This window comes from Eretmochelys imbricata, chromosome 3, assembly GCF_965152235.1.
Source record: "Eretmochelys imbricata isolate rEreImb1 chromosome 3, rEreImb1.hap1, whole genome shotgun sequence".
NCBI lineage: Eukaryota > Metazoa > Chordata > Testudines > Cheloniidae > Eretmochelys > Eretmochelys imbricata.
Genome location: NC_135574.1, coordinates 58,199,364 through 58,225,013, shown reverse-complemented (window position 1 = coordinate 58,225,013; position 25,650 = coordinate 58,199,364). Strand labels below are relative to the sequence as shown.

Here is a 25,650-nt window from a genome sequence, read left to right as displayed (position 1 = left end):
ATTCTAAGACAGAGTCTGTTCTCAAAGCAATTCTTTGTAACAACAACCACTCACACAGAGAGAGACTCAAAGCAATACTCTGTAACAACAGAAACAGCACCCAGAGACTCCCCACCCTTTTGTTGTATTCATCTCACTTTGTTAACAATTGTGATTAAAATAGAGATAGAGGATGTATGTGGATGGATGCTTGGTGTGGATAATAACTGAATGATCAGGGAGGTGCCAGCCTAAGAATGGAGTGTCCATCGGCTGAAGAAGGTGTCAAGTGGAAATAACCAGAGGACCCCCAGGACTGGAATCCACCCAACAGCCTCAAGAATGGGAGAACCGAAAAACAAGATAACATCTGGCAGCACAGAGCCATCACGAATGTGCCATCTGCTGATTGATTCAGCAATTCCCATAGACTGGCACAGGAAGAAATTCCTATAAAAATGGACTCTAGAAAGTGAGAACTTTGGGGTCTGATTCTGCAAACCAACTTCCAGGAGCATCAGATGAGCATCTGACAAGGCCCTGCTCCCTCCTCATGTCCAGGCCACCTGGCCAGTGGCTTGGCATGAGCAACTCTAAGGCTGATAACTATGATAACAACCTTGCAGAACCTGTGTGTGTGTGTGTGTGTGAATGAATGTGTGAATAAATATGAGATTGAATGGAATGTTATAGTTATAACTAACTGCTTACTATGATTCTTTCTGTATTCACAATAAATGTGGCATTTTGCCGTTTCCCCTTTGATAAGATCCTGCTGGTTTTTATTTTATTGGTATAAGACTTGGGCCTCTCCCGCAAAGGAGCCTGGCGCCAGCTGGTGATGCATTCTGGAGCGGACCCTGCCTGTGGAGCCTGGCTGCCATGACATGCTCCCTGAGGTGCTCGCTTGCCACAGCCCTGGCACTTCTCGTTCTGCTACTGCTGCTCAGCCCAGAGGCAATGCCTGGGGCAGCGTCCCCTGCCCCCATCAAGATTTATGCGTTGTCTCTGGCAATGAAGATGTTAGAAGTGGATCTGAGCAGGTGGAAATCATGCAAATGGCATTGCCATTTTTTTGTGCATATGTAATTGTACCATTCATTTAGTGTAACAATCAGGAGTACACTGCAGGAATTTGCAGAACAGACTACATGTGTGCCAAAGACTACAATGCAAAGATTTAATACTCCAGTGATGAAAAAGGAAGTATAAGTTCATAGATAAGGACAAGGTCAAAGGAAGTGCAGAAAGAAGTTATATTTTCTATGAACACATTTGGACAATTAGAGCTGAGTCATCTGTTGCAGTATAAAAACTCCAAGCACACAGGGTGAAAAGATGCACTAAAAACTAACTGCAACAAGGCTGTGTAAAAAAGCATCGGAGGTGTTTCTTCACTAGAAACATGGCAGGAGCATGGCTGCAGCGCTCAGTCAAGCTAAGTTTTTAGCGTAGACCTGGCCTTAGTGTCCCAATGACTTCAAAGGAATTTGTCACGTCAACACTGATCATTGGCTATAGCTTTTCTGAATGCAAAGATTACATAGGGAAAGTCAAAATTTAGGTAAAAACGTATATTATGGTTCCATGAGACTCAGCCCAGAGCCGACTGCACCTAGTTGTAGCACTCAGTTTTGGAGTGAGCTATCCTTGTTACACTAATGAAAGAAGTAGCTCAAATCATCAGGTAATATCAGCTCAGACATGTATGAAGATAGTATAAGTGAAGAAAGATGGCATTTGTAAAACACTCTTCAGAACTCCCCTTCACATGAAAGGGTAATCCGAGACAGTGTATATATGCAGAAAAAGTTGTATTGTAGAGACCAGGGTCGCTGCCATGTAGCACAAATACAGATCATGACAGTGCTCAGGATGTGCTGGAAGGCTCTGCCTATGTAAATCAGCTGCTACTACCTCTCACTGAACTCATGCCACCTCTCACTACAGTATAAAGAAAAGGAGTCCTTGTGGCACCTTAGAGACTAACCAATTTATTTGAGCATGAGCTTTCGTGAGCTACAGCTCACTTCATCAGATGCATACCGTGGAAATCTGATGAAGTGAGCTGTAGCTCACGAAAGCTCATGCTCAAATAAATTGGTTAGTCTCTAAGGTGCCACAAGGACTCCTTTTCTTTTTGCGAATACAGACTAACACGGCTGTTACTCTGAAACCTGTCACTACAGTATGTATCCCAAATGTTGCCCCACTGTCTAATGCAGTTTATTAAGATGTCTCAAAAGCAGAACAAGCCAAAAGTTTGTAGTATCTTAAGTATGGAGCATGAGGAACAGATTTGCACTGTGGGGCACACTATCAGGAAAAGATTGTTTAATACCCATCAGAGTTAATAGATCACAGAAATCATTTCCAGAAAAGACCTGTTGCTCACTCTGGGAAGTATTCATTCCAGTGCAGAATGTCTTGCGACAGCACCTCTGTATCAGGGGCTGTATGGGGGATGGGTTTCCACCATGCCAGGGAAATGGCCTCCATGCCAGCTCTCCATACCTTGTCACAAAAAGTTACTTTGGAGCTATGGCCAGAGGAGGGGTCACAGGTACCTATTTACAGTGTTCCAGTACCCCAGGAAACCAGCACGAAAGGGTTGTGGTGCTATTCCTGCCCACGGACTGGAATAAAACCCATGGCAAAGGAGTGTGAGAGAGGCTGCTACTGCACCCTGGGACTGGGTTGTGGTAAGGGGATTTTGCCTCCCTGGACTTTCCCTGCATAGAGGAATGAATACTGCAGCTGTAGGCAGGTAGAGTGACTTTCACCCACCTATGGACCAAGTGGGTTTATTAACTCCAAATGGAACACTGAACAGCTCACATCCACAACAGAACAAAGTTAATTTTAAAGGGTAAGATGGACACCAGTAGGCTAAATGCCAAGGATTCCAGAGCTTGCGATTAGTGGAAAGCTTGGACAAAAAGAACTATTTTACTTAATGTTCTAATATGGCCAAGTTCAGGCTTAGACAGTTGTCTGGCAGAAGTGAATTTCCAAGGAAAATGCCTGCTATTCTCTCAAAGGTCACTCTTGGGAAAGGTGGCCAAAGCAGTGCAGCTCAATGCAGTGGTCATCACTGGGCAAAGGTGGTGAAACAGTTTCCTAAGTAAATGGGATGTAAGCTATTTAGGGCTCGTAGATAGTAAGCAGTACCTTGACTGCTTCCATTGTTGAGGACAAAGCCCAGGTGTGATGTCTTAGAGAAAGGCAGGCTAGCTAAAAAGGAGGCAGTCATTCACTACACTAGCTGAAATAAATTTGCTCTAATAAATTTGTTAGTCTCTAAGGTGCCACAAGTACTCCTGTTCTTTTTGCAGATACAGACAAACAGGCTGCTACTCTGAAACCTGAAATATTCAAGTGGCTGTCAAGGCTAGCCTCTGGGAGAGTGACCCATAGTAATGTTAGCATGCCTGTGATGGGGTCTACCTCCAAAAGGAATGGCTTCTTGGCCTGACAAATGACTGTTGCCATATGGGAAGCCAGGAGCAGCTACGAGGCTTCTAACCCATTTTGACAAAAGCTCTGCAGATGTCTTCCACTGACAGAATGATTATTGACTTTGTTAATTCCTCAAAGTGCTTCCCCCTCTCAATCAGCATCAACCTCTTTTTTCAACACTGAGCCTAAATCAACTGGCTTTCATCAATTTTCCTGTCTCTGCCAGAAACTGGAGAATGAGGAGATGTCTCCAGTAGGGCTGTGGAAAAGGAGATGTCGGATTTAGTGTTGTCTGCATGTTAATGACATTGTAGGGTAACAATCTTCCCAAAAAGTTAGACAAACTTTGAGCCCTATGAATCTTCACACCTGAAAGCCCTCTGGAGAGAAGAGCAATCACTCAGCACAGAATTTATCTGAAGAAAAAACAGGACCATATTAAAGCAAGAGTCCCAAGGATAGGAGTTCCTTTCTGTTTAATTAACATTCCAATAGTTTGTTCTTTAATTAGATGCATTTATACATTCCTTAATAAATAATTCCCTTTTGAATCTCCACATACTATGAAGTTAATTGAAAGAATTAAATTTGTTCAAGTTCTGATAGTGTTGAATGAGAAACTTATCATCAGTATTTCATATCCATTGTAATAATATCATCCACGGTTAATTCATTTGGTATTCACATAGTTGTTGTAGATATTTCATTATTCTATCGTAATTACAATGTACTATTAGAAAAGGAAAAGTCAATATAACTGAGAGAAACTCTGAAAAGATGCCAGCTATACAAGTATCTTTTTTACACCATAATAAATTATGTTTTCAGGTAAAACAAATGACTATATATGATAATTGCAAAAAGCACACACTTTTGCATAGCACTGAAGTGCTAGGGACTTGAATAACAAATATTTAAGTCAAGGAATGCTCCCTCTTCCTGTTCCCACATTATATATGGTCTATTAAAATAATTATTTTATTTAATTAATTTGCCATCCTCTCCAAGTATTCTTGCTATTGGAGCCCTGCATGGCACCCATTGATCTTGTTTGTATGCAGTGTTGTTGTAGCCACGCTGGTCCCAGGATATTAGAGAAACTAGGTGGGTAAGGTCCTGAAGTCCTGAAGAAGAGCTCTGCGTAGTTCAAAAGCTTGTCTCTCTCACCAACAGAAGTTGGTCCAATAAAAGATATTACCTCATCCACCTTGCTTCTCTATTAATTTGGTTGGCATACATAAACCAAAACTGTGGGAGCTCCAGCCATAAGAAAATACACATTGATAGCATTTATGTTATGTTAGAGTTGCAGATTGGAAATCTAGATGTATTTAAACTAACAGATCATATCCTGCCTTTGATTTCAGTGAAAAACTCCCATTGACTTCAATAAGAGTATCACACATGGAATGATGGCAGGATATGGCCCTTAGATAATTTGATTGAATGAGTGTGCTAGTGTCAATTAATTACAGCATACTGGGTATGACGAGAAGGCATTACGAGTGTTTCTAGAAGCCTGGAACTTCAGAGGATGATTCATGGCTAGTCCCCCCTTTTTTTTAAACGGGAACATAACAAAACCATTCTGGGACTTGATGTATACAGTGGAATGTAAATTAGAATAATTGTTGCAAATAAACAAATCAATGAGACTAAGGGTTGACGCCCCCTAGAATGCCATGTGATCTGACCTTTTCAAAATCTGCATGTGGGTTATTCTGGCAATCAAAACAAGCAAGACTACATTTCCCACATACTGTTTTACAGATAATACAGAAATTATCATTATTAAGACGGAAACAACAAAAATAATGAATTAGGGGGATATGCTGATTTTCAGTAATTTTATGCACCTGAATATATTAAGAATTTAAATGTATTCAGGTTAATTAGAGAGTAAAAAAAATTGTTTTCAGGTTTTTGATTATAATTTGTTTTTCTGTTGATAGCAAGAAAAAATTCCTGTTTTCTCAATTTGCACAAATTATCTGACCTATGAGTCATACATTTTCATTTTCACTGTATGCAAAGTATTTTAAGCCACCATTTTATAAAATGATTGCTCCCTAGCAGGGCTTTTCCTTCTAAAATATCAAAAAGTGGAGACGAAAATTATAAAATTAAGCTCTTGTTCATGCAATTAGATCTGCTTGGATCTGTGGATTTGACTACAGGGTCAAGGCCTGACTCTGTCAAAGCCCCACTGTTCAACTACGAACTTGATCCTGCTATTGTGAAGCAGTCAAAACTCTTACTGACTTCAGGCCAGTCTGCTCTCAGTTACATTGCAGTAAACCCAGAGCAATTTACATTAGTGTAACTGAGAGCAGAGTTTGATATGATGGTTTAACTTTAAGTCAATTGGACTCTTACCTGCATTAGGATTAAAGGATCAAATATTAAATATTTTATGAGACATTTTTTCTTGACATTTTAAAACAAGTCTCATCAGGCAAAATACTTCTGTATTTTTTATAACTGTCGCTGTGCAACCAACAGATACTTTGGGTTCTGCATGTTCCCAGCTCACAATTCTACTCACTGATCGTTCAAAAATATAACCCTTACGGAGGAAGGGTAACCTATGGCCTAAGAATGAGTGAACTGGTTCAAATAAAAAGGTTTGGGAAACCTACCTTTCACCCAAAAAGTAAACAAACCCCCAAATGCACATTCTTTTTGGGTTCAGAAGTGTCTGTTTTTTGTTGTTTCTCTAAGCAAGTTCAGGTTTTGACTAGTCTGTGAGTCGAAGTACAAGAAAGACTTGGGTCCGGTTGAGCTCCTGTCAGCGCAACACCTGAGGTGGGGAAGTTACCTTTTTAGTCCTCTGATCATGGAGCATGCCAGAGGGTGGTTCAGCCCCCCAGACTTCCCTTAGTCAGCCTAAGCGATGCTCTAAGTTATAAAAAGAAAAGGAGGACTTGTGGCACCTTAGAGACTAATCAATTTATTTGAGCATAAGCTTTCGTGAGCTACAGCTCACTTCATCGGATGCATTCAGTGAAAAATAAGTTATGCATTCAGTGGAAAATAAGCTCTAAGTTATGTTGACACTAATGGCACCACTGACTGGCTGGGATTGCTGGAGCACAAGGTGTTCTACTATGGGAATAGGAGTGCTGCTTTATCCCCTGGAGGGGGATACACCTACAGGAGATGAATAAGCAGCTTTCCTATTAGGGCAGCCTTCCAGTTGTCTGAGCAGAACAGTGTAGTTGAGCATGGACCAAGGATCTATCTCACTATTTGCATAGTATTTCTATTCCCACTGAAAACAGAAAAACTCAGAATCTTGTGAGAAAGTTTGTTCTGGTGAGATTTTTAACCAGATTTCAAGATCAAAAAGTAGAATAAACGTCAAACATCTAGGACTGATTCTCCATTTTCTTATACCATGTATAGTTACTTAATCCCCAGTTTGGCAAAACACTTAAGCACATGATTACTTTTAAGCACATGAATAATCCTATCCCTTTCAGCGAAGCACACAAGCATGTTCTCAAGTCCCATGGACTTCAGCAATGCAGCTGCACTGAACTTTGAAGTTAAGCATGTGCTTAAATGTCTTGCTGAATCAGGGCTTTACATCTGTGTAAAGCGGGTGTAAAAATGCTACCAAATTAGGATGTAAGGGTAGCATTCACACTCATTTTTTCACAGATGCACATGCCCATTCAAGACACAAGCACTAGGATACTCAGGACCACTATAAGTTTATATCTTTTAATAAGTGCATTCATGTAATACAAAATATTCTACAGTATTAGTTAAATAGTTCAAATGATCATTCCATACTTACTGTGCCCCACCAGAGAGCATCTGCATATGTAGAAAACTGAGTATTTGCATCTTTTTCCACCAGATAGACAAGGAAAGAGGAAAAGATGAGTACTAAAAATCCTATGTACCAGGCTGTGATTAATTCCTAGATAAAAGAAAATAAATATCAACCTGTATTAAAAAGATTAAACATAGAGTGGAGTGGCATTTGAAGAAAAAATAATTAAACAGTCCATATTCTTTTGGCATTTTAGCAGTTAAAAATCAAATGCTTCTCAGTTCACATAAATTGTCTCCAAACAATGGGTAGAAGTAGAAGTGATTGGGAATTTTTCAACGGAATGTTGGATTCATCAAAATGAATGGTGATTCATCAAAAAGGTTTCTTGGGCCCAGGATGGGGAAAGCGCTAACACAGAACAGCCAACAGACTTGTGATTAGGGCACTTATCTGGGATGTGGGAGCCAGAGGCTGAAGCTCCTACTCAGTGTGATTTGGAGGAGAGACTTGAAGCTGGGTGTTCCACATCCCAGGTGAGGGCCCCAACCAGTGGGCTATGGTGTCATTCTTTCTCAGTCTTTCCTGTTGGAGCTGTTTCACTTAGTATAAATCATTTAATATTTGTTGTGCCAGAGGGATATTTTTCTTTCATTTACACTGTCTCTTTCTGAAGAGCTCATGCCTGTGATTGCATCAACAAACTGACTTCATGGTCATTAACTACACTACATGGACCTCAACGTTGTAAACAAGTATAGAGCTCAGGAGCTTTGCCTAAATGAAGGGAGTATGCAATGAAATGGCTAATGTGTGTACCTACCCCTTCCCTCTGCTAGCTGGTCACATATTCTGACATTTTTTCAAATATGCTACTCACTATCTAGTGATTGGCACCCAGAGATGATTATATGCTTTAATGCTACTGCAGCTATTTGGAGATTCTCTTTTACCTTATGTGGTAGTGCCTTGTATTCTGGAGTCAAATATCCACTACGGGGCTATTCTCTCGCGGGGTGGATCTCTTTCTCTCTCCTCTCTCTCATGTTTTTTCGCCAAAGGTTTTGAAAGGCTTCATTTTCATTCCAGTGTGGAATCTCATATTTTTTCATGAAAAAGAATTCTTGTTCTCTGGCCAGCCTGAACAATGGGCCTGATTTCCCAGTTCAGTTTGACACGTGTGTAACTCCACTGATTTCAATGGAATTACACCAGCATCCAACTGGTGGTGAATCAGGGCCAATATTTTTAGCATATTTTCAAAAACCTGAATGAACATGAAAAGATGTATTTTTGATAATGCATTACATAGCCAACATTACTTTAGGAAGTTTTAGGTATTCACTGGAATCTTATAGATATATGAGGTGATGTTGATTCATAGAGTTTTGTTGAATCCGACTGAAGAATTAAATAAAATGAACGGCCATGACAGTTACCTTGCTATGTGCATAAACTACTGAACCTAATAATTTCCAAGTCCCTCCTCTTCGGTCCATGCGCACCATTCGAAGGATCTGTAGGAAACGAAGACTTCTCAGTGCTGATGTTGCAAAAATGTTACCCTGAGTTTTTGCAGAAACAACCGCTATTGAAGCGATGAGAACAATGGTGTCTGAAAGAAATACATTACAGATATATTAATGTACATAAAGCAATCATGAACATAGACGTAATACGCTGAGTGAAGGGAGTTGTGCATAAAGAGGAGTCCTTACTCGTCTTCAATTCCCTGGGAATTTTGTCTGAGATAGGACTGTGGGATCGAGACTAGAGTCTAAAAAGTGCATAGAGACCCTTCAGGATGAAAATCATGAGCTACATTAGAAATGTTAAAAACATATACTGATAAGGCAGGCAGTACTGAAGGAACTAGTCGTCTTGTGGAAGGTATTTTCAAGCCCAATGTGTAGAACTGTATAAATCATCTCATGCTTTAAAACTGCACTACTGCTTTCCCCCATAGCAACATTCCTATGAAAAGGCATTAAAAAAGCCAGTAACAGAAAACAAAACCCTCTCAGTTTCATGAGTCAAATGGAGGTACGTAGACTTATAAATATACATTTTATTTTCCTATGTGTGCGAATACTATGTGATGCAATTGTGCAGTAATGAGCTTCTGGATACAAGCTTCCCTTATATACATTTTCCTGGGGGAAAAACAGAAATAAACTTGGTTGCATAAATGACCTCCTAAGCATTCATTTAGCTGGCAGTCTGGAAAGTTCCAGCACTCCGAGTGTTAATACTTTGCATGAGAGTTTGTTTCTTCACAACAAACATTGAAAATTTTTTGTTAAGTGTAGCGTGCTTGTTTATAACTCTTGGAGCCAGTGCCATGCTTAGGAGAGGATGAGGAGAAGAAACACTGTTCACGCAGAGACAGCTAGATGCATTATGGCCTGCAGTAGCTATGAGTAGTATGGAATAGAAAGGGGTAATTTTAAATTGTTGTATTCCAAGTAATTTTATTTAAAAAATTACTAAAAATATTTACCCCAGAAAAACAAGAAACGGGAGACTAGCTCTTACTAATTGCTTCTCTTGTCACCAAATCAGGGCTATGACTTCCACTGTTCTAGGCTATGTCTATACTATGAGCTAGGGATGTGATTCCCCTGTTTGCGTACACATATTCACACTAGCTCTCATTGAGCTAGTGCAGTTGCAGTGGTAGCAGCCGCGGAGGCACTTCAGAACCACCCCTCCCCGGAGTGACAGAAGTGACACCGACATACGTGACACTGCTTCTGCCGCTCGCGGAGGTGGTTTTATTAGGCTGAAGGGAGAGCTCTCTTCCGTCGGCACAGAGCGTCTTCACCAGACGCACTGCAGCGGCTCAGCTCTATTGGTATCGCTGCAGCGCGGTATGTACAGACATGGCCTTAGGTAACTTCCTCTCACTAATTCATGTTGAAGTCTTACGGAGGTTTTCCTTGGGTTGGTTTCTTCCTGAGCCTTCTCTGGTTTTCTTAGCTCTCTGTGGTAGTTTGCCTGTAGAGATGGACAGGATAAACTGATGAGTGCTGTGTGTTCGTTGAGCAGAGTAGCAGGGAGTATGTGTGTGAGGGGAGCTTACTTGAGAGTTTTTTATACTCTTCTCCTTCCTAGTTCCATGAAGTTACAAGAAAACACACCTCTTTCAGGCTTCTTTAAATTCAAGTTGATTGCTGTCCTTCTTTCACTGGCTCAGTATCATTGTGGGTTGTCTTTAGGTGCCTCTTCATCTTTAGAATATGCAGTTTGTTAATGCACATATGTGTTGGAGTTTTAATTCTTTCTTGATGATTGCATTTCCTGTGTCTTTGTGACAGAAGATTCTCAGAACATCTCTAAAGTTAGAGTTTTAACTCCTTCTTTTTATTCAATATATTTCTGAGATATTTCTTTAGTTTTACTAGACTTCAACAGGAAATGAAATTCTGTTTTCAAAAACACTAAACATTCTTGTTCTTTATAGAAAGTTTTTTAGTTCTCAAAACCATCTTTTTAAAATTAAGTCATTCTTAAGGAGAGTCTTCAGCCTAAATACAGGTTTCAGAGTAGCAGCCGTGTTAGTCTGTATTCGCAAAAAGAAAAGGAGTACTTGTGTTAGAGACTAACCAATTTATTTGAGCATAAGCTTTCGTGAGCTACAGCTCACTTCATCGGATTGAGCTGTAGCTCACGAAAGCTTATGCTCAAATAAATTGGTTAGTCTCTAAGGTGCCACAAGCACTCCTTTTCTTTCAGCTTAAATAGTTATTAAAGAAGGTGTTGATTCTACATGGCAATTTTTGGAAAGATGATTCTTGTCTTCCTGATTTGGATGAGGGAATTGCTTGAGCACTGCCAGTAAATAATGAATTCCCCAATAAATATAAATATCATATCCCTAAATGGCTTCTTACATTAGTAATAAGTTTAGCAAGCTCAGTAGATTCAGTGTTGGTACATAAAGCATTTTATCTTTTACATAGCAGTGACATTAGGAAATTATATTAGGAGTTTTGCATTAAGCTGACATATTTGCAAGTAAGCATTTCACAAAGGTATTTGCCATTTCAACGTTTAAGAAACAAAACGTTTAAAACATTTCCAGCTAACGTTTTCCTGGAGTTTCAAAGACACAAGCAGAGGTTATTGGGGGGGGTGGGGAAAGGGGAGGAAATGTGTGTGTGGGGAGGTGGTATAGCCCACCTTAACACCTGGATTTATTGCTCTGATAACACATTCCTACATTCCTTTTTGAGGTACCCCGCATAAGGAACATCCTCACATATTTTTTTTTTTTTGCACACAGTCAGGTTTTTTCCAAAAACATGAATGTTTTACATGGCTTGTTTTCTTGAGATAAGGATTACATTTGTCCCACACTGGTATCTTATATAAAGGGAGGTGCGCTGGCCTGGATAAAAAGAAAAGGAGTACTTGTGGCACCTTAGAGACTAATAAATTTATCGGATGCATTCAGTGGACTGTCCACTGAATGCATCCGATGAAGTGAGCTGTAGCTCACGAAAGCTTATGCTCAAATAAATTGGTTAGTCTCTAAGGTGCCCACAAGTACTCCTTTTCTTTTTGCGAATACAGACTAACACAGCTGCTACTCTGAAACCTGGCCTAGATAAGACACTCTTTTGGTTTGTTTGTCTATTGACCCACGCTCCTTAAAGTTACAATCTGTTTGTTATAGCAATTAAACTTCTATTAGATATTTTGTACAAAATAAAAATTTCAAAAACCAACACATCTTTCAACACAGCACAAAAGAAAAAAGAGTAAAAATTAAAGTAAGGTAAAGTTTAAAATGCAGCTTTCTGGAGTTTGTATAACACTCTTTGGGATAATCAACATGGTTTTATGGCTGAGAAGGGGTTATCTTCCTTGCATTTGCTCGTCCTCGGGAGATAGAAAGTAGAAACCTCCTTCAATTTCTTTAATCAGCCTGAACATTTTGTAACATAATTAACTAAAACATATACAGGTTTTGTTATATTCTCAAGCACCCTGGCTATAACATACTTGTAGCTATATCTTAATAATACCCAGTAAAGGTACAAACAGGTTTGCAATGACCTAATATTTTTAAAAAGTGATAATTTTATAACTATCATTTCTCTGTTGGTATTGATATTGAGGTCTCTCCACCAGAGGAAGAAACAGTACCTTCTGCAACATTGGGGCAGTTATACGCACCAGCGGTCCTTGCTACTTGTTTGTAAACAGTGTAGCTTGTACTCCCCCAAGCACAGCCTAGCAGCTCTTGTGTGGAGGGGTGAGCTTAGCCATGGTCACCCCATCACCTCATCTAGACATGACCCACAGGATATTGAGCAATGCTGCTAGCACTAGCAGTAGCTCCCTTGTGGGAAGGGAGCACAAGGCAGCAGTATAAGGGCTGCTTTCTATGCAGGTGTCAGCAATAGACGATCAGTGCTCTATCTGAACTACCCATATAATTCCCCTCAGGATGGAATCTAGTGCCTTATAGTCTTTAATGTATATAATTAGTCTCACAATACCTCTGTGAAATAGGGAAATGCTATTAGCCCCATGTTGCAAATGGGGAACTGAGACATAGAGAGGCTAAGTGACTTGCCAAAGGCCGAAGTTCCTAATAGAGTAGGGGATTGAAGCCATGTCTCCCCTGTCCTAGCTTAGTGTCCTAACCACTAGAGACCATCCTTCCCCTCATCCAGCCAACTCCCCCTTCCTTGCACCCCATTCCCTAATGCACCTGATCTGAAGCTGCCATAATTTGGTCCAGAGTATTTTGGTGTGGAACAGATAATTAAATGGTGAAAATGCAGTGAGCTATACGGCACTGACAGGAAAGAGGGGAGTTTAAAAATATTAAAAACACTGCTCCCAATAGGATTTGAACTCTGTATTGTACCTTTAAAGCATAAGGCAGACCCTATGTTACACAGACATTAGTTCACAGCCATGGGAATTTAGAGGTGTTATGATTGGCCAGAAGAGGTAGCCTGCATTAATTTAATACAGTCAAAATATACCTCAGGCCAGATTTTGCATTCTTTACTCAGGGAAAGCTAATGATTCTGGGAAGAAGAGACACAAAAGTGTGTGTCAGATTCAGAGCATTCTCTTCTCTACTTTCTGACCCAACAGAAGGCCCTCCCTGGTGGGGTCTGCAGATGAAAGGAATGGCTCCTATCAAAGGCATCATTCCCCAACTCCATAGGGATTCTCAGATTAAATTTATGTATAGGAATGTATGAATTCCATGCCAGTTCAAACAAGGAGTCTGTTTACCCCATATCCTATCTTTGCCTGTGACCAGTACCAGATGCTTCAGAGGAAGGAGTAAGAAACCCATAGTGGATAATTATGGAATAACGTGCCCATTGGGGAAGTTTCTTTCTCATCCCCCATTCACTTAGTGGCTGGCTTGTGCTATGAGGGTTTATATCCCTTCTGAAAAACATAAGAGTTTATGTGCCTTAAAAGAGGTTTTTTTATTTTTTTTTTTGTAGATTATCTAATTGCAGATATTCTCACGTATGGAATACCGATTTTTAAAAACCCTACTAAATTCTTTCCATCAGTGCCATCTTGTGGCAATGAATTCCACAGATTAATTATGACAGGTTTCAGAGTAGCAGCCGTGTTAGTCTGTATTCTCAAAAAGAAAAGAAGTACTTGTGGCACCTTAGAGTCTATCAAATTTATTTGAGCATAAGCTTTCGTGAGCTACAGCTCACTTCATCGGATGCATTCAGTGGAAAATACAGTGGGGAGATTTATATACATAGAGAACATGAAACAATGGGTGTTACCATACACACTGTAACCAGAGTGCTCACTTAAGGTGAGCTATTACCAGCAGGAGAGCGGGGGGGCGGGGGGAATAAACATGGGGAAATAGTTTTACTTTGTGTAATGACCCATCCACTCCCAGTCTCTATTCAAGCCTAAGTTAATTGTATCCAGTTTGCAAATTAATTCCAATTCAGCAGTCTCTCATTGGAGTCTGTTTTGGAAGTTTTTTTGTTGTAATATTTCCACTTTTAGGTCTGTAATCGAGTGAACAAAGAGATTGAAGTGTTCTCCAACTGGTTTTTGAATATTATAATTCTTGACGTCTGATTTGTGTCCATTTATTCTTTTACGTAGAGACTCTCCAGTTTGACCAATGTACATGGCAGAGGGGCATTGCTGGCACATGATGGCATATATCACATTGGTAGATGGCAGGTGAACAAGCCTCTGATAGTGTGGCTGATGTGATTAGGCCCTATGATGGTGTCCCCTGAATAGATATGTGGACACAGTTGGCAATGGGCTTTGTTGCAAGGATAGGTTCCAGGGTTAGTGGTTCTGTTGTGTGGTTGCTGGTGAGTATTTGCTTCAGGTTGGGGGGATGTCTGTAAGCAACGACTGGCCTGTCTCCCAAGATCTGTGAGAGTGATGGGTCATCCTCCAGGATAGGTTGTAGATCCTTGATGATGCGTTAGAGAGGTTTTAGTTGGGGCCTGAAGGTGATGGCTAGTAGCGTTCTGTTATTTTCTTTGTTGGGCCTATCCTGTAGTAGGTGACCTCTGGGTACTCTTCTGGCGCTGTCAATCAGGGGACACCATCATAGGGCCTAATCACATCAGCCACACTATCAGAGTGTGTACTCGTTCACCTGTACATCTACCAATGTGATATATGCCATCATGTGCCAGGCTGAGTTTGATGCTGTACTGCAGGAGCATCTAAGAAGCGTCACCACCCAAGAAATGTACACACACCACTACCTTGGAAAAACAATTCAAAATGAGATCATACAGTTACTGGCAACAAAAGTCAAACAGAAGATTGTGGCAGATCTGAAGTCAGCAAGATATAACTCTGTTATTCTGGGATTGGTCCTGATTTGAGAAGGGGATTGGACTAGATGACCTCCTGAGGTCCCTTCCAATCCTGATATTCTATGATTTTATGCACAACTGACATCAGCCATATGGAACAAATGACTTTAATGGTGCGTTTTGTTAACAACAACAGAACCTAGTGAAAATGTCCCTGCAATGGTGACTGTCAGAAAGCATTTTCTAGAATTTATTGACATTGATGATAGTACAGGAGCTGGTATGACAAATGTGCTTCTTAAAAAGCTGGAAGATACAGGAATTGCGATAGCTGACATGAGAGGTCAGGGCTATAATAATGGTGCCAACATGAGAGGAAAGAACAGAGGCGTGCAGACACAGATCCGAGAGTTAAATCCTCAAGCTTTTTTTGTCCCATGCAGTTCTCATTCATTGAACTTGTGGTCAGTGATGCAGCATCAGCTTCTAGTGAGGCTGCTGAATTTTTTAATGTAATTCTAAGCATCTATGTATTTTTCTCTGCATCAGCTCATCGATGGCAAATTTTGAAGCAACATCTGGGAACATCCTCTCTGACACTGAACCCACTGAGTGCCACACGATGGGAAAGTCGAATGGAGGCGATAAAGCCTATCAAACACCAAATTGGGAAGATAGATGATGCCATAGTTGCCATTATGGAGACAGGAACTGTTTGTGGGAGAACAGTGGCAGAGGGAAATGGAATCACCAGAAACATACATAACTTCAAATTTCTGTGTGGCTTAGTGTTGTGGCATGACATACTGTTTGAAATAAATGTTGTAAACAAGAAACTTCAATGTGTTGACCTTGATATATCTGGAGCAATGGAACAGCTGGACAAAGCAAAGTCATACTTACAGTCTTATCGGTCAGATGACGGATTTCAAAACATTCTGAAGAGTGCACAGAAGTTGGCAGAGGAACTTCACACTGAAGCTATTTTCCCACCCATTCAAGAATACAAGAGTCACCAAAGAAGAAGACATTTTGATTACGAGGCATGGGATAATCCCATAAGAGACCCCAAACAACAATTCAAAGTTCAATTCTTTAACTGGGTGCTAGACTGTACAATACAGTCAGGAGAGCTGGCTGTATTTTAAAGAAGCCTTGTTGAGGATGCAGGAACAAACCATCCTAATGTGCAGAAAGAACAGCAAATATGATAGGCGACCAGCTTGGCTTAACAGAGAAATCTTCAGTGAGCTTAAACACAAAAAGGAAGCTTACAAGAAGTGGAAACTTGGACAGATGACTAGGGAGGAATATAAAAATATTGCTCGAGCATGCAGGGGTGTAATCAGGAAGGCCAAAACACAACTGGAGTTGCAGCTAGCAAGGGATGTGAAAGGTAACAAGAAGGGTTTCTATATGTATGCTAGTAATAAGAAGGTCAGGAAAAGTGTGGGACCCTTCCTGAATGGGGAAGGCAACCTAGTGACAGATGATGTGGAAAAAGCTGAAGTACTCAGAGCTTTTTTTTGCCTCCGTTTTCACAGACAAGGTCAGCTCCCAGACTGTTGCACTGGGCAGAACAGTATGGGGAGGAGGTGAGCAGCCCTCAGTGGTGAAAGAACAGGTTAAGGACTATTTAGAAAAGCTGGACATGCACAAGCCCATGGGTCCGGATCTAATGCATCAGAGGGTGCTGAGGGAGTTGGCTGATGTGATTGCAGAGCCATTGGCCATAATCTTTGAAAACTCGTGGTGATCAGGGGAGGTCCTGGACCACAGGAAAAAGCCAAATGTAGTGCCCATCTTTAAACAAGGGAAGAAGGAGAATCCAGGGAACTACAGACTGGTCAGCCTCACCTCCAGTCCCTGAAAAAATCATGGAGCAGGTCCTTAAGGAAGTCATTTTGAAGCACTTGGAGGAGAGGAAGGTGATCAGGAACAGACAACATGGATTCACCAAGGGCAAGTCATGCCTGATTAACCTGATTGCCTTCTATAATGAGATAACTGGCTCTTTGGATATGGGGAAAGCGGTGGATGTGATATATCTTGACTTTAGCAAAGCTTTTGATATGGGTTCCCACAGTATTCTTGCCAGTAAGTTAAAAAAGTATGGATTGGATGAATGGACTATAAGGTGGATAGAAAGCTGGCTAATCATTAGGCTCAACTGGTAGTGATCAATGGCTTGATGTCTAGTTGGCAGCTGCTGACAAGTGGAGTGCCCCAGGGGTTGGTTCTGGGGCCAGTTTTGTTGAACATTTTCATTAATGATCTGGATAATGGGATGGACTGCACCCTCAGCAAGTTTGCGAATGACACTAAGATTGGGAGAGAGGTAGATATGCTGGAGAGTAGGGAAAGGCTCCAGAGTGACCTAGACAAATTGGAGGATTGGGCTAAAAGAAATCTGAGGAGGTTCAACAAGGGCAAGTGCAGAGTCCTGCACTTAGGACAGAAGAATCCCATGCACTGCTACAGGCTGGGACTGACTGACTAAGCAGCAGTTCTGCAGGAAAGGATCTGGGGATTACAGTGGATGGGAAGCTGGATATGAGTCAACAGCATGCCCTTATTGCCAAGAAGACTAATGGCATATTGGGCTGCATTAGTAGGAGCACTGCCCGCAGATCAAGTGCTCTCTGTTTGGCACTGGTGAGGCCACATCTGGAGTATTGCATCCAGTTTGGCTCCCACTAGAGAAAGGATGTGGACAAACTGGAGAGCCCAGTGGAAGGCAACGAAAATGATTAGGGGGCTGGGGCACATGACTTACAAGGAGAGGCTGAGGGAACTGGGCTTATTTACTTTGAAGAAGAGAAGAGTGACGGGGGATTTGATAGCAGCCTTCAACTATCTGAAGAGGGGTTCCAAAGAGGATGGAGCTAGGCTGTTCTCAGTGGTGACAGATGACAGAACAAGAAGCAATGGTCTCAAGTTGCAGTGCGGGAGGTCTAGGTTGGATATTAGGAAAAACTATTTCATGAGGAGGGTGGTGAAGCACTGGAATGGGTTACCTAGGGAGGTGGTGGAATCTCCATCCTTACAGGTTTTTAAGGCCCAGCTTGACAAAGCCCTGGCTGGGATGATTTAGCTGGGATTGGTGCTGCTTTGAGCAGGGCGTTGGACTAGATGACCTCCTGAGGTCTCTTCCAACCCTAATATTCTATGATTCTATGAAATGGCATAGAAATAAGTAAAATTACGAATAATAATCTCATTGTGATTCTGGGCAGGACAGTCAGATTTCAGTGAAATTAAATTCAAAATGAGCAACCAAATTGAAAACAGTGAGTAAATTCATACACAATTTGTCTTTTATTAGATCACATTCATGTACAAATTTCACTATGGGCATTTCTGCCATGAGAAGTCTCCATTATTACTTTGTCTAAAGACTGAGGCCATGTCTACACACAGATTTAACGTAAAGTGTGATTTTCAACCTACAGAGTTATACTGGTGAAAAAGGCTGTGTAGCCACTCCTATTTCAGTTTAACGAGGCTTAGTTTAGCCAAGGGCTTGGTCTATACTGAAAAGTTACAGCGGCATTGCTACATCAGTCAGGGGTGTGAAAAAACATGCACCGTTGATGCACATAATTATGTTGAGAAAACCCCCAGTATAGATGCAGTTATGTCGATGGAAGAATGCAACATAGTTAACATCATTCAGGGAGGTGGTATTGGCGTTCCTACACCGAAAGGAAAAACTCCTGTTGGTATAGGCTGTGTCTACACTAGGGCCCTTTGCCGACATAGCTAGGTTGTATAGTCTCTGTAGCATAGACATACACTTAATTAAGTTAATCAGGAACAGGTTTCAGAAATAAGTCAAATTAAAGTGAAATAAGAGTGTCCACACAGCTTTTTGCACTGGTTTAATTATCTCACCTTAAAAAAAATCACACCTTACGTTAACCTAGTACAATTTTATCATGTAGTCAAGATCTTAGTAGAACCCTTAAAACCTAAAGGCCTCATTCTCAACTCCAGTTTTGTACTCATGTCACTCCACTATTCCCATTTAAATAAGAGAAGTAATATTTTCTTGAATTGTTTTTTCTGTTCCACCTGGATTTTTTCTTCTTAAAAGATTTAACAAAGTTCTGCCAAGTTTTTCCTCCTATTCTCAGTGGTGAAACTTAGATCAGAAGGAAAAAACAGATAGAGGGTTGTGTTGCCTTGTGTCTTTTCGCTAGTTGCTTTAGGGATTATGGGTGAAATCCCAGCTCCTTTGAAGTCAATGGCAAAATTCCCATTTACTTCAATGGAGCTAAGATTTATCCTTACATCTTGCTCTGAAATACCAGAAAGGGTTGTAATTATATTGCTCCCTGGTTTACTATTAGGTACTTCCATTCTCTATAGTAACTACAGTTAACGTTTTACATAGATGGTATCCTTTATCTGCTTCCAGGAGTTTTTTTCACAAGGTTTCATTCCAGCCAATATCCTGCATATGTATTTGTTTATCCAAAACTTCAAGATGCCCCTCAAATATGATGATGGGATTAGCCAGCTTTTTAGAAAATGTTCCCATTTTACTTTCCCTGCACGTATTGTGTTCCCTTGTGAGCTCCAAGAGAGATTATAAATCTCCTAAAAACCCTTGTACAATGTTTACTTTTGAATACATCATTTCAAATTTAATTTCAAACAATGTGTTCTTCCATTTTGGAGGTAGAGACTCCAGTACAGATCTCATGGAAAAGTGAGCTGAAGTGAAGATAGATCTTAGGCTATGTCTACACTAGCGAGCTTACAGTGGCACAGCTGTACCAGTGAAGCTGTGACGGTCTAAGGTCACTTGTGTAGCCATGCTATGCAGACAGGAGAGACCTCTTCCGTCGACATAATAAAACCACCTCAATGAGTGGCGGTAGCTATATCAGCAGGAGAAGCTCTCCCGCCAACATAGCGCTGTGCACACTGCTACTTATGCTGGCAAAATTTATGATGCTCGTGGTTGTGTTTTGCTGACATAAGTGGTATGGTAGACATAGCCTTAGGCAGCGGAAACAGCAGCATGCTGTCAGTTGACAACCAGGACTAACACACTGGAGGCTGAAAAATACAACAGATAAACCCAGGAAACATGTGTGACTCAGCATACCTGGAATACTGTCACAAACTTCTAAAACAGAAACATGGAAGTAGAGATGAGTGATTGAGGTCCAGCAATGCCAACCACCTCCAAACACAGCAAATTACTCATGTGAGATATGCCAACCTGAATTTAACAGTCAAACAGATGTAAGCTGATTGCAGGCTGCCTTTTTCACAGTTCAGGCCAAAGCAAATTTTTACAGTTTATTTATAAACTCCAGTGAACCGGGGGTTTATAATAAAATGCTGTTGGCACACCTAAACTATAAGTGCTTCAAATGGTGACAATATAATAGTGGATTATTTAATACTAAAAGCTCCATAATAATAAAAAATGAGGTATTGCAAATCACCTTAATGGATTGGTTTACTTAGAAAGACTTTTTCATTGTAATGTCTCTATTATGAATGCTTTGGAGGCTGTGAGATTCTAAAAGCTTCAAAGGTATCATGTTGATGGGTGCAGTTTAAGAACCTGTCTAGAACAGGAAAATGGATGAATTCAATAATGTCTCCAGAGTGTAGAATAAAATAGCTGATATGCTACTAATGCGTTTTTTCTTTAAATACAAATTACAAGAGGTGTGTGAAAATGTGATCAGGAACTATGGATAATGATGGTCTCTCACCTGACTTGAGCATGCTTAAACTGTAGCACTGGTGTCAGTCATGTCTGTGTTATCTATGCTTGTTTGATACTACTCACATTTCAGGTATATCAGAAATTTAACGGATAGCTATTCTTATTGCCCATGTTCACCACTGATGTGTTAGAATATCTGATTCTTCCAAATCAAATGACATGGTGGACTGATATGAGTTTTGCTGTTATAGTTTGGCTACAATCTACCTTTACTTAAAACTCCTCTCACATCTCCAAAGTCCACAAGGTTGCATGGGGTTTTAATTTGGGGCAGAATCTGGTCTTTAGTTTTTCTAATCTTTCCTCACATGTTAATCCCTCTTCATCTTCGCTGCTCTTCTCGGAACTCCCTCCAATTTGTTTATGATAGATGCACAACCTTTTGGGGACCAATGGCCCCGATGACAAGTTGGCAGGGGACTGAGGGTTTCACTTCATTTGCATATACATGCATTTAGGGTTTTTATCAGACAAATGCACAATGTTTTTTCAAATACAGATTTAACAGAGCACTGTACATGAGCACAACACTTAAAATATATTTAATGAGCTAGATCCTAAGCTGCGGTAAAATAACTAATTTACACCATCATAGGAACTGGCCTAATGACTATAGGATATGTCTGGTTTTACCGCTGAGGTGGTCACGCTACCAGTATTTCAGAATGAAGTTTGAGTCGCTAAGCATGTGTTTTAGGGTATTCAGATTTTTAACAGAAGAGGTCTGTTCACATAGACACTTTAAAAATGCTTGCACAAATAGAAGCCTTTTGAAACAACCTTGTAAGTCACTGAATTCCAGCTGCATTTTGCTCTTTGCTTCTTTTGGCTAGCTAAAAAACAGGGCTTCAAAGCAGTTTAAAAAGTCATAACTTTTCAGTAGACGGCACAATGGTCTCATTATTCCTTGAAGAAAAGAAGTACTTGTGGCACCTTAGAGACTAACAAATTTATTTGAGCATAAGCTTTCGTGAGCTACAGCTCACTTCATCGGATGCATTCAGCTGTGCCACAAGTACTCCTTTTCTTTTTGCAAATACAGACTAACATGGCTGCTACTCTGAAACCTGTCATTATTCCTTGAGCGTTCCTTGGGAAGTCAAAAAATGGGAAACATCAAACCACGGCTGTCCATGAAAATGCTTTCAACTTCAAATAAGGGCCCCACTGACTGGTCCCCTTCACTGGCAGAAACATTAGTTTAAAAAGGGGAAGAGTAAAACCAATCACGATAATATATTGCCATGATTTAAAGAGAAGCAGATTCTGATGCTTTTATCACACTGGGCAGTACCTTACTCTGTGAATAGTCCCACTCATCTTAAATCAACGAGATGTCTCATACAGTAAGGATAGCAGAATCTGGTCCAATATTAGGCAGGAGTTCCTGGTAACATTCAATTGTTTTTTAAGCTCAAACGATGGAAGTTTTTCAATATTTTGAATCTTTAAAACTGTCCTAAACCTCACAAATTTTACAGGACTGAAAAAAATCTTGGTTCTCTAATTAAAGGCCACAGTCTGATATGCTTATGATGAACATAAGAACAGCCATCCTGGGTCAGACCAAAGGCATCCTGTCTTCTGACAGTGCACAATGCCAGGTGCTTCACCATACCTTACTCTGTAAGTAGTCCCACTGGAATGAGTAGAACTATTCGTGGAATACAGTGCTCCTCAATATGAGTTACAGTGACAGAATCTGGCCCAAATTGGATTTTTACAAATTAATTATGAGCGACATAGTCATTCAAGATCCTCTAGCACTGCCCAGTGAAATATGATATTCTCAAATATTAGTGTGTCATAACTACTTAGTTCAATGTCACCTGTCAAATGATACTATTTTAGAATGATTGTCCAATCTGAGAGTGAAGGGGGCTCAGCACTCCCAGGAAGTGCTCAGCAACCTGGCAGGATCAGGCACTAGTTTTGAAAAATAAAAACCAAGCACACTCAGATATCCTGATTTTGCATTTGCTAAAAATATCTGAACAGTACTTAGGCTCTAGAGTCCCAGCAAAAATTGCTTTCAGCAGTGTTTGCATACAGCATTTCTCCCGGCTAAGGAACCTGATCTCTCTGCTCAGATGCCAGACAGGTTATGATTAATCATCACCTCGTAGTAAAAGTAATTGGCAGGATCCCTTCAGGAAATTCTTTTGATACATGGTGCTGTTTGATATTCACAGATGTTGCCATCACTCTAGCCAAAAGGTCTCTGAGTTCTCAAGTATATCACACCCTCTGAATAGGAACCATATTAATTGTCTTTAAAAGAATCATTGGTTTAACTTGCTTTTACAGTCCCGTTCAAGGTGCAAAATAACATGGTATTTTCAGAAATAAGAAAGCAAAATGACTTAGACATCAAGATAATCCTCAGAGAGGAAAGTAAATGTTCACACCTGAACAGGTTTATTACTATTGAAAAACAGAACAATGGTGCTATGAGGTAGTGGATTACAGAAAAGGGATGGCATGTGAAAATGTATAACTATGATTGGGCACTGAAGATTCTCTTGTTAATCTTACTGATCCTGTTGCCTTGAGGGTGGCACCAGGTGGTCTTGAGGGTGCTACCAGGGTGGCAAATGACTACTTTAGTTACTGACTGCAGTTACTTGGAGGCCAATAAAAGTGATATTTGCACAGAACTCTGGACTTCCATACTCCTAAACTATGCAAAGCTGGCCTTTAGAAACTCCTGTGAAAATACCAAATAATACACGTTCTATCTGGAGTTCTCTTCTTCTTTTCCTTTCCTCATCATCAATGTATTTGGAATCATCTAAATAGATGATACTATGATCTCGAAGTTATTTTAAAAAGTCAGAGTGCTTCACTGAAAACACAGACTTGTTTGTTTTAGACTGGCAATTATTTGTAAGTAGCCAAGTCTGGTCTATTTGGAGAACTAGCTCATCAATGAGTACAGAAACTTATTTTTGGCAACGAGAAAATAGGAGAAAGTCAATAAAATGGAACATAAAAATAGTTTGGTCGAAAGTATCTTCATGCCATGACCAATAAAAATGCATGAAACAATAGGAATCTGATAAGATACCAGTCCAAGGGTTATAAAATTGCAAGTGTTTTGGGGATTAGTTACACTACAGTGCTGTGACCTCCAAATTCCCTCCATTGAGTTGGATGGAACCTGTGATAGGGTCCCAAGAGTGAGTTCAGAGATGTAAACATACTGTAAGGGGGACAACATCTGTTATAAAATAGTTTGATTTGCATTGTTGCAACTCAAGAGTACAAGTGAAGTTATACTCTAAAAAGTGACTGTGTAAAAATGGCACCTTGCTCAACAGCACCCTGTCTACCCCAGGGCTAGATTGTCACAGGGCAGATAGGGAGCACGCAAAGAATTTTCCTTTCCCTTCTCCTCCCTCTACTTTGTGCCATCCTCATGAGGGCATATTTACAAACCAGGGACAAACATAAGACAGAGTGGGTGGTGTAAATTGGGTGAAGTTATAGTGAGTGATGAAATATTATATGGTAGGGAATTGTCTGGATCCCTTAACTATTCCATTTAAAAAAAAAGAAGTATAGAATTTTTGTAAAGAAAAAGTAATATGGAGTGTCAGCTGAGCACTTTGCTCCCCCTTACACAGAGCAGAGAGGGGCAACTATGCCACCTCTGCCAGCTTCATATCAGTGGAAATTCCCCTTGCACAGTGAGAATTCTCATGTGGGAATCTTCAGATGGTTTATGTTTACTTTGCAACCCCACAAACAGCACAAAATGAATATGATGGACCAGAGAACCCAGCCAGCAAACTTTACCTGGCATCCACTGTGCCTGCCAGTCTGTTATGACCTTCCTCCATGCCTCCCCATACCTAGGGTTGCCATATTTCAGGTTCCCAAAAAGAGGACCTGGGGAAGGGGAACCTAGGGGGGAAAGGGAGCTGAAGGGGGAGTTAGGGTTTCCAGGCGCTGCTTTTTGAACGGAATGCCTGATCAAAAAGGGACCCTGGCGGCTCCGGTCAGCACCTCTGACCGGGCCGTTAAAAGTCCGGTCAGTGGCGCAGTTGGGCTAAGGCAGGCTCCCTACCTGCCATGGCTTCTCACAGCTCCCAGAAGCGACCAGCATGTCGCTGCAGCCCCTAGGCACAGGTGCAATCAAGGAAGCTCTGCGCGCTGCACCAGCCATGAGTGCCAACTCCGCAGCTCCCATTGGCCAGGAATTGCAGTCAATAGGAGTTGTGGGAGTGGTGTCTGTGGGTGCGGGCAGCGCGCATCACGCAGAGCTGCCTGGACACGCCTCCACCTAGGGGATGGTCATTGTGGCCACTTCCGCGGGTAGCGCGGAGCCAGGGCAGGCAGGGAGACAGCCTTAGCCCCGCTGCTCTGCCGATTGGGAGTGACCTGAGGTAAGCGCCGCCCGGCAGGAGCCCGCACCTCAAACCCTCTCCCATGCCCCGAACCACTGCCCCAGGTTGGAACCCTCTCCTGCACCCTAACACCCTTCCAGACCCTGCACCCCAACCCCATGCCCCAACTCAACTCCTACACGCTGAACCCCTCAGCTCCAGCCTGGAGCCCCCTCTTGAACCCCAAATCCCTCATCCCTGGCCCCACCCCAGAGCCTGCACCCCCAGTTAGAGCTCTCACCCCTTCCCGCCCCCACCCAGAGCCCCCTCTCACACCGTGAACTCCATATTTCTGGCCCCACCCTGGAGCGTGCACCCCCTCCTGCACCCCAACCCCCTGCCCCAGCCCAGAGCCCCCTCCCATGCCCTGAACCCCTCATTTCTGGCCCCCCCAGGGCCTGCACCTTCTCCTGCATCCGAACCGCTTGCCCCAGCCCAGTGAAAGTGAGTGAGGGTGGGGGAGAGCGAGCGATGGAGGAAGGGGGGATG

At 41.4% G+C, this 25,650-nt stretch overlaps 1 protein-coding gene across 5 annotated transcripts in view; it reads right to left on the bottom strand.

Moving 5' to 3' along the window:
* The window catches only part of KCNQ5 (potassium voltage-gated channel subfamily Q member 5), a 515,957-nt gene that overhangs the window by 57,600 nt on the left and 432,707 nt on the right, over positions 1-25,650 (bottom strand). For all 5 annotated transcript variants that reach the window (XM_077811612.1, XM_077811613.1, XM_077811617.1 and 2 more), the window contains exons 4-5: positions 8,659-8,834; positions 7,241-7,366 (exon numbers count right to left, since the gene is read on the bottom strand). In XM_077811612.1, coding sequence (XP_077667738.1) covers positions 7,241-7,366; positions 8,659-8,834 — 302 coding nt within the window. The remainder of the gene's footprint in view (positions 1-7,240; positions 7,367-8,658; positions 8,835-25,650) is intronic.